Raw genomic sequence first — 10,185 nt, forward strand, 5'->3', positions numbered from 1 at the left:
AGCTTTAACACATACGTGAAGTGAGGAGCAGTAAATACATTTTCAAGATGGCTGTAGAGAGACAAGTTTTTCAAAATAAAAGCAGACCTTAAAAAGCATTACGCGTCTTCTCAGGTGATTTCTTTTCTTTTGAGGGGCGAGGGGGGTGCATTTGTCACTTCTGTTATATATTAGAAATATATTAGATATGGGCATTTTTTAAAAATAATAATAATAATAATTTCTTACTACAATAATTAAACAAGGGAAATGATCAGGAGACTGTGAACATACTCAAACTAGCAAAAGTTAAACTGTTACTCATTCTTGTTTCCTGTGTCCATAAATCAAGAAGAAGAAGAAGAAGAAGAAGAACAAGAAGAAGTGACTGTAATGAAGCCGACTGATCTGCACATGTCATTTGTTTGTTCTGTTGTCGGGGACAGGAAGATCGTATCTCAGCAAGAGGGATAAACACTGAGCATGACTTATTATCTCCGCATATGGGCTCATTCAAGACATTCAAACAGAACATTTAAAATGCATAAGTTTAGTTTTATTTTACCATACAGCCAGAGTTTTTGAAATTTTGGTGTAATTTACATGAGTAATTACTGTAAATGTAAATAGAAAGAGAAAACCAGTGGAATCTAGTTTACAGAGGAACCAGAACTGTTGTGTAACACAATTATATGCGTTATGTAAATTACAGTGCAAAATCATGGCAATAATCTTATGAGACGTCTGACATAGTACAGTAGAACAGATGATACACAGACAAAAACGTTATAATGTACAGAGCTGTTCGCGTATGTTTCAAAATTACTGTATAGAATGTTGAGAAAAGAGCAGGAAAATCAGGACTTTGAAATGAATGCCATGTTTGATGCAAGGGCCATTCTGTGTGTGTGTGTGTGTGTGTGTGAGAGAGAGAGAGAGAGAGAGAGAGAGAGAGAGAGAGAGAGTTTTCATTAGCTGAGATTATCCAAATGATTATCCAAAACTCAGGTTGCTTTGCATTTCTGTAGGATATTCAAATTCTGCTGTACCTCTTCTAAAACTAAGATTCAGATGTCATATAACATTCACATCCTGAAGCTTTAATGTATTACCTGAATATAATACCCATTTAGAGCTAACTTATTAAATTAATGAATTAAAAAAAATCCTATCTTGTCGTTTTCCACAAGGTGAACTGCCGGCATCTACCTTTCACTGATGTTATACATCCAAATGCCTCAGTTATATTTTCACTAAGACTTTTATTTTTCAGACGTTCTGGCCAAAATACTTAATGTTGCGTCATTTTTGGCTTGTATTTTCGCTACTGTTGGCATGATAAAGCTTTTCAGAACAGACGTCCAGATACCCATCGGTGTGAACTCAATGAAAAGATTACAGTGATGCATTTCAGATATCTCTGTGTGGGGCTTGTTCTTTTATGACTGTGACAACGCCAAGAGAGACATGCTACTTCCAAAAAATCGAAGAGTCCTCAACAGCAGTTAGAGTTGTTCACACGACAGACAAAGAAATTCTGTTTATTCTAAAGACAGTTTTTATTCATTTATTCATTCATTCATATAATCTTATAATCTTGAGCTAAAGCGTTTTGTCTTTTGTTTTGTTTTGTTTTCAAAAACTGATTGGCCCATTGGACAGCTGGCAAGGTATGAATTATGATTATGTTTAAGGCACTTAAAAATATCACTTTTTAGCGAAGACTACAATGATGCTAAACTGGAAAAGTCCTGGAGGGTCGCCAGTGTTGTCTGTGTCTGTTTTCACTGACTCGGTAGCAGACAGGGCGGCTCTTATTCCGCTTTGGCTTTTCACATTACATTTCTGGCCTGTGTGTTGTTAGACGTCATTCCATGAGATAAAAGCTTGCTTGTTTACCAACTGGGCTGTAACACATGGCGATTGTTCCTTAACTGGACCATATGAAAGGTTTCCTTCTCATGTCAGAACGAGTGGAGTATGGTAGCAATCTGTGTCAAGATTGATAACCTTTCATTAACCTCAGTGACTCTATTACCCCGACTAAAAAACAGTTGTCTTTCTTAAATAGAAAGACTGTTGTGCCAGCCCTGCTTAAGCAACTTGAAAAAGAATGTATGGGATGTCATTGGGGACACGAAAATTTCTGAAATGAAAATGCTGAAAACACATTGCTGAAGCACACCCTGCTAGACATGAGGATCTGCTTGTCATGCATTTTCCCCGTTCTTTATTGTGTCTCCTAGAGCCACCTCCCACGCCCCACCTGCTGTTCACAACAAAACAACGCACGTCTCCCAAGTCTCCATGACGAAGGGAATAACCAATGAAATTTTAGGATATTGCCTTGTGACGAGGCTGCTAGGAGAAGCTAGCCTCTACAACAGCATCACTAGTGGATTACACAGACCCCAAAGATGGATGAATTTGAGGGTAAGAAAGCAAACAATTCATGTGTCTGGCCTACAAGCGCAACATTTATTTCATTTAGGCTTGACTTTTCTGCGGTTTCAAAGACCGTTTCTAAATGAATGTGTAGTACATTGGTATTGCTAGCTTGTTCATTAGCCAACTGGCTAGTCGCTCCAATGTTCTCAACCCAGGTCCTTGAAATTTTTGGAAACGGGGAGAGTGATACCCTCCGGAGTCTGACCGTCTTGAGGTCTAAGGTGGTCCGTTTGATCTGGTATTATTTTAACACGTGTTGATATGTCAAAGTGTTGCTTTCACAAAACACATCCTTAAATTGTTTTTGCACTGACATTGTCGCAAAGCTGTGTTTGCAAGTGCTTGCCAGATAACTGCAGCGGTCTATGCGGCATTCTAACAAAATTGCAGGACCGACAGGGACAAACAGATTTCATCTTTGAGTAAAATGCACAAGTAATGTTCACGAACGATGTTAACACAATTTTTCATTTTTAATGCGTAATCAGCCTAAAGAGGAACGTTAGCTCGCTGCATTAATAGCCAGCCTGTTTTTAAACTTAATACTTTAAGAAATTCATGCTCTCGTTAGTTTTGAGAGTGAACAGTTTGCAGATACGCCCTCCCCAGATCTAACAGTGTAGTCTAGCAACAAACTGTGTATGACACCCAAACATACCACCCATGAGTACCTCTGGTGCAGACAGGAATCATTGCATGCTGTAATTCTGTCTGTCTATCTATCTATCTATCTGTCAGATAGATAGATAGATAGATAGACTGACAAACAGAGACTGACAATACAGACATAGATACATCAACTTCTCTTTGGTTGCTGTCCTTTTGAGCTTTTTCGTTTTGGGCGTTGTCAGGGACTGATCATAGCTAACATTCATTTAATGATGTTAATTTAATGGGTCTTCTGCTGATGTTGATGTGTTCAGTCAGACATTACAGATTGTGACATTCATGTTCGCTGTGGCCCGTGGAGTTCAAAATGAAACTGTTCTTTTACAGCTTCTGAGTCCCCTCCCGTAACCGAGGAACTCCTGCCATGTAACATATGTGGAAGAAGCTTCTTTGCAAAAGTTCTTGTGAGTACTAGGTCTCATTCAATGAGATCACTTATTTATACTTGCTCGCTGGATGAAACACTGTGATTACACAGTGCTCGGCTGTTTGGTAAACATTCCGCATTCCATAAACACTCATATGACATACACGTAAATATGCTCTCGTTTTGTAGTGTAAATAATTAACACATGCACTTCACACACCTGCAGATATAATTTATTACCTTGTTATGAAGGCCTTAAGGGGAGACAAAAAAGTATTTTGTTGATGGTTAGAGTAGCGACATCACCTAAACATAAATCAGTCAACTAGAGACTAATTTAATTATGGTTGTCTAGGTGTTTGACGTTCTGATAATCTCAGTGTTATCCCCACAGAAAAAGCATACACCCATTTGCCAGAAAGCTGCCTCAAAAAAGAGAAAGGTGTTTGACTCCAGCAGACAGAGGGCAGAGGGAACTGATATCCCGATGATGAAACCGTTAAAACCAAAGGTGAGGAATCAAAGCACTGACTTGTGTGTGAGTGGAGCATGCCAGGACATGAGATAATGTGAGCTCACTTCCCAAATGCCTTAAAACAAAACAAATGTCCTGATGTTCTTTTTTTTTTTTTTTCCCCCTGTGATCTGAAATACTGTTAAAAATCCCTTTCAATTATATTTCAGTTGAACAATTCATCCAGTGCCTATAAGTCTGATAAAGTAAGTTGAAATCCTGATTTTTTACGTATGTTGTTATAACACACTTAACATTTCAAGAGTCGAGTATTGAAAGCAAGTCATGTTTGTGCTATGTTTTGCATTAAGGTTATTACTTATTTCTTCAGGAGTATTTTTGTTTTGTTTTCTCTGATGAAGTCGTTCAACAAGAGGGCATCAATGCAGAGATGTAGCCCAATCGTGCGTTAGCTGTTTCCTTCTCTGTTGAGTGTTATAGTAGAAAGTGATCGTGAGGGTTTGTCTTTAGGTATAACTGTAAATATTCCACATGATTACATACAGCTGTACATCTCTACAAGGCTGAGGACTTTGCAAATGATGTAGCTGAAATTACTTCTTTTAATTGGTAGTAAAAGATGGCTGCTGTCTTCTCAGAGTTGCGTTGGCTAATGTCACTGCTTCTCTCTCTAACAGACGTTACTGAACCTTAGCATCTTTTGCTTTAGACACAGAAGGTAATACTAACATCGCAAGCATGCAGCACCAATTCTTTCGCTCTTTGACTTAGTCTGGAGCTTAATAATGCAAAAACAATTAGGCTAGAGCCATACTACCTATGTAGACTGCCACAAGCACAATTAGAGGCTTACCTGTGATGCTAAATCATTCCATGCTTCAGCAACCTAACACGTTATTAACGTCTGCTTGTAATCGCAAATAGAGAGATGGATATAAAATGTAGCTTTGCCTTTCATGGGCAAGGCTTGTACTTTTTAATTTGCTTTTATTTGTAATAGGTTTCAATTAGGATGTAGACTATGCTTTGATCTCTCCAAGCTGAGTATTTGTATAAAGACAAGGAGTTGTTTAGTGATGTCTTCTCACAAAATTTCCAGAATTTCCTTTTTCTCATGTCATCATGTTGAAATTTTGTTCCTAGTTGTTTAAACTGGATCCTCTAAGTCAGGCTGCTGTTCAAATAAAGGACCAAACAGATCATGAACTACTTCTGTCAGTTACTGTTAGCTTCACTTGCATGCCTCCAGTCTAGCATAAAAAGCAGTCTTCCCTTTGAATCTGACGAACAGTCCTGTGAAAGGATTTTTACAATGAGGAACAACAACAACAAAAAAAAAAACAGCTAAACCTGGCCATGTGCCCTGTTTCTGTGTGAATGGAACACTGCCATTGGTAGACAAGTAATTCCTTTCCCACTGATAGAAGACAGAAGATGGTGCACATTTTCTGCCGGTGTAGTAGCATGCACAGTAGAGTTACTGTAATAGAGTTGCTGACACAGTTTCTGATGACGTGTAATTGCACCTCTGGTATTTTGCCCTTACACAACTGTTCACATTTCTTTCGCCATGCGAAGCCTTTGAAAGTCACTGAAGTGACATCGTCAATGAAGACTTGTTATCGTTCTAACAGCCCGAGCCACCTAAGAAACAGTCCAACTGGCGCCGTAAGCATGAGGAATTCATCGCAACCATTCGAGCTGCACGAGGTCAATCTCACGAGGGAGGTCCCCTTCCACCACCGCCTCCTCCATCTTATGACCCAGGTTAAAAAAAAAATATATATATATATATATATATATATATATATAAAACAAAGTTTGCTTATTTTCATAAATGTGTTGAACAGGGACTAACGTAAAGCTATTGAACAAAGTTAGAGGTGAGCAGTCAAGAAATGTTATTGTCGCAGACTTCACGTGGATGAAATGGCACATCAGTACGGCAGGGTTGTATTTTTTGTCAGACTGTCATAATCCGCCACGAAACAATTGCAAAACGGTCTAGTTCACGTCGTTTCCAGATTACATCCAGTGCCCCTATTGCCAGAGACGATTCAGCGAAGCCGCCGCTGATCGACACATCAAATTCTGCAAGGAACAGGCTGCACGCATCTCTAACAAGGGCAAGTTTCCAGGAGAAACCAAAGCCAAGCCTCCAGCCAGGTCCCAGGTGAAACACTCTTTTAAAAGTATTCTGCAGAGGAGTGTCCAATCGTTTGGATGAGTTAAACGTAAAACATTTTGTAAAAAAAAAAAAAAACGTATAAAAACACACAGTAGCGGAGGAATTTGTACAAGCTGTGTCTGTGCTTGTTCCAAAAAGTATAAACCACCGTCAGTGAAAAAGGCAAATTCTCCGGCGGTCTCCAGCGCGTCCCCCTCCTCTCGTTTACCTCAGCGCTCCGCCTACGGACAGTCTGGAGGTAGGAATGCGCCTGTCACAGCCCCTCTCCTTCCCCCCTCTCATTTGACCCTATTAACGCTGCACTCACCCTTTTCATGGTGACCCACGGCTAACTGTTGGGTGTGCTTGAATTACGAGAAAACTGCTCTGGTTGTTCTGGTATGTGTTACACGTATTGTATAGATGAAGCTGTTAACAGTTATCAGAGTCGTTGGTGATCTCATGGCCGCAGCGGTCAACGATAAGGAAAGGTTTTGTTGGCTCCATTAACCAACACTTTGTGTTCCTCACCAGGAATTCCCACCAGTAAAGCAACTTCTGCGGGGTCTGTAAGGAGCGTCTCCTCAGGATACTCTCCGGTTCGCGCCGGCTCTACGGGCCTGACCAGTCCCCCATCTGGGTAAGAGCCTCAGTAACCACGGCATAAATGGAATAAGTTTTAATACGCAAGTGATTTGTTTGTTTTAATTGCCTCCGCAGCATTAATATAAAACCCAGGGGTGTGGCTTCTCCGGGTTCCCTGAAAAACCCGTCATCTGGTATGGGGTTAAACAGAAAGAAAGTCTGCAATGAAAACAATTATAATTCCAGGTAATGATTTTGAAGAACTGAAATTCCCATCAAAATTGACACGGAACTGTGAACAACTAAACACACACGCAGCAGGTAGCTTTGGAATTAAACGGAAAAAAAATCCACATTCCGTTCTTTGTCCTTGAAGATAAAAGTAACAGTGGGGTCTTACACACTTTTGTTTTTTTGTTTGTTTTTTTTTTTTTTTTCTCCCTAATCTCTGTTTGTCCTTCTCAGGAATGACATCAAAGGGGAGAACGAGGTCGACCAGTCCTCTGTTTCACAACCCAAGTTCTGTCATGAATGTGGGACCAAGTATCCAGTGGACTGGGCGAAGTTCTGCTGTGAGTGCGGAATGAAAAGGATGTGTATTTAGGTGAATGAGAAAGGAATGTGACTGGTATATGTATGAGAGAGAGAGAGAGAGAGAGAGATACGAAACAAGATAAGGAAGTGCTGTATCTTTATTACAAACCATTACCTTCCTATTGCAGTAGCACCTTGTTAGCACAGACATTCCCTGGTCATTCCGTCCGCACCTTTTTGTATTTAAATGTCATTTCTTTTATATGATTTTTTTTTTTTAAGTAACATTCCACTTTATCCACTTCTCTTCTGAGTAATATGTCATTGAAGTGCAATATGTTTGACTACTGATTCTTAATGAGGGTTCCCGCCCCCCCCCCCCCCCCCCCCCCCCGTATGTATTATCTTTTTATTGTTAGAAATAATTGGCCACCACATTTCTTCAAGGAGGGTGTTCCTTGCATTTTGTTTTGGTAGCATGTAGACAGCTGTGTTGTAACACAGCATTTCTATTTACAGACATTGGATTGAAATGGATGTGTCATTGAAAGTGTCTTCAATTAATTTATAAGAAGGGTATATTTTATTTATAATTTGCTTTCCACAAGGTTAGATGCATTTCAGAATAATTCATGCCTTGAACAATATAGTTTAGTGTTTTTTTTTTTTGTTTGTTTGTTTTTTTTATTTTTGGTTTGTACATAATGGTTTGTGCTTTTGTTTTGCTCTGAATGTTTTGGGTTTTTTTTTTTTTTATTATTTTTTATCAGTATTTGGAAGTCATGTGTACATGGTACATTCATTCTATGTATAGTTGCACTCCATCACAGATCTCCCTTTAAGCTTGTACTTGTTACTCCGCTATACATGTGCGTAGTCCATAATTCTTGGCGAAACGAATCTGAGTCAAAGCAGCTTTGTAAAAGTAGCATATACTAGCATATATATCTCCCAGATTATCTCGATGCCGAGGGAAAGGAATGTTCGAGGACTTGCCGCTCAGACCACAAGTGGCCTCCCCCAGATACTTGGAGCTGTGGGAGAGAGTCGGTGGACAGTCATCGTTGCTTTTCGTCATTTCTCTGATAGGGCGGGTAGAAGGAGCTCTGATGTATTGGATATATGTAAGTATTCCATGCACTTCAGTACACAGTCCATAATACAGTGGAAAGGTTCACATACCGGTCGTCAGTTTGGCAGATTGTTCCATCAGATGCAATTGTCTAAATGCATTTCAAGTAACCAACCCTTACAAATAAACAATTATGCAAAAAAAAAAAAAAAAATGTACTAAGATGTCAAATCTTGCGCCTTGTCTTGTAACAAAGAGTCCTTTTTTTTTCCCCTGACCACTCCTTTGCAGGTTTCCATCGCATTGTTCAATTCATGCACACACACTCAAATAGCATGTACTTCACTTTTCATTTGCCCTTAATAACTGACCATACTCCATCTCTAAATATTATTAAAACAATCACAGTCAGCATTTAGCTTGTCAGTATTATAAGAGTAATAACATTACCTTGTGTCTTATTACTGTATGTAAACTACATGTTTCCTGTTACAGATACAGATACAGATAAGTATGTTAGTTGTGTGCGTTCTTTGTCAAAATCCACAAACAGTATGGACAACATGGGTGCTTTGTATAAAAATATATATTTGATAACAGCATAAATGTATTGTTTTCTCAGTAATGTGTTTCCAATGCAGGTTGTAAGCCACATTGTTTTAGTTCAGACTGAGTGTTAGTAAAGCTTGAAATATTAGAATACATTTGTATTATATATCTTATTATATCCTAGAGACATACAAGAATTGTTTTAGGATTACATCATAACTGTTAGTTTGATTTCGCTTTCAGAGCTTGATTAGATACCTTCGAAGTACAAACATTGCAAGCATGCTATGCCCACTCGTGCCGATATCCATCTTTTAGGATAAGCAAGGGTACACTCAGTGCCACCAGAACGTATACAAAAAGCATCTCCACAAATATCACATCTGATTTTGTGTTATTAGATATGATACATCAGCACAAGACAGTAGTTCCATTATTCAGTACGATGGCGAACAGTCCAGAAATAACACCATCGTAGAACTGTTGGACTGCGTCATATTTACCGTACCCAGGTCTGTTTTTGTGGATCATCTGACCAATCCAAGTCCCGCCCAGATTTCTCCAGAACATTCTTTTTTACGACACTGAAAAGTCACCACAGTAACCATGTTTTCAGAGCTGTTTTTTTTTTTTCCTCAGCGAGAAAAGAATGGGTGAGCAGTTCTCTCCACTCCTCCAGTCCCTCTGTGACTGGATGATTGAGGCTGACGACATTTTAAGAGGAATTGTATGCTTCATAATTTATCCTGATGATGGCAAGAAATTTTTTTAGCGGGCAGAGGTTCCTCCACTTCCTTGGTATTTCCTGAGGTTGTGAACACTCATCTGTCTAAGCAGGTAAACAAAAGGCCAGAGAAAATTGTGATTTCGAGATGAAATAAAATAAAACAAATTTTTTTAAAAAAAAAAAAAAGCAGAGTAACAAACAGCACCAAGATATCATTCATTCATATGTTTAGTTATACACATCACATCTTTATAAGATTATCTTAATATACCAAGTAAAAGAACATAGTTTAGAATATGTTTATGTTTTTCTTACTTGTGGTCTGGAACACCTGCATCCAAGAGATACCTCTATTTTTCTCAAAAGATTTATCAGGTCGCATTTGAGCGGACCAAAGTCTTTTGACACTGGATGACAAGCCTTTCTGTGGATGGTATTTATTGCCTGTAATCAGATTTCCAGAGATGAACATCCAGGTGTTAATAATTAGAATAAGTATTAGAGCACTGGGCAGCAGGAGGCAGCACATATCACAATACACACACACACACAGAGAAAGCCTAAAAATATTTGTTTGAATGTCATGGAGGAGAGGAAGTAAACTTGTGCAAAT

At 38.9% G+C, this 10,185-nt stretch overlaps 1 protein-coding gene across 1 annotated transcript; it reads left to right on the forward strand.

Moving 5' to 3' along the window:
- The first annotated feature begins 2,396 nt into the window (after positions 1-2,396).
- On the forward strand, positions 2,397-7,294 carry zc2hc1a (zinc finger, C2HC-type containing 1A). The gene is made up of 9 exons (XM_030767539.1): positions 2,397-2,412; positions 3,424-3,500; positions 3,858-3,974; positions 5,573-5,705; positions 5,963-6,111; positions 6,265-6,364; positions 6,640-6,745; positions 6,826-6,936; positions 7,156-7,294. Exons 1-9 carry the CDS (start codon positions 2,397-2,399, stop codon positions 7,292-7,294), a joined length of 948 nt encoding a protein of 315 aa, XP_030623399.1.
- The last annotated feature ends 2,891 nt before the right edge of the window (positions 7,295-10,185 follow it).

This window comes from Chanos chanos, chromosome 3 (genome assembly GCF_902362185.1).
Source record: "Chanos chanos chromosome 3, fChaCha1.1, whole genome shotgun sequence".
NCBI lineage: Eukaryota > Metazoa > Chordata > Actinopteri > Gonorynchiformes > Chanidae > Chanos > Chanos chanos.

Coding starts and splice junctions, on each gene's coding strand:
- zc2hc1a (XM_030767539.1), top strand. Junction 6,112..6,264: donor AGCCTCCAGCCAGGTCCCAG/GTGAAACACTCT, acceptor TGTTCCAAAAAG/TATAAACCACCGTCAGTGAA. Junction 6,365..6,639: donor CGCCTACGGACAGTCTGGAG/GTAGGAATGCGC, acceptor GTTCCTCACCAG/GAATTCCCACCAGTAAAGCA.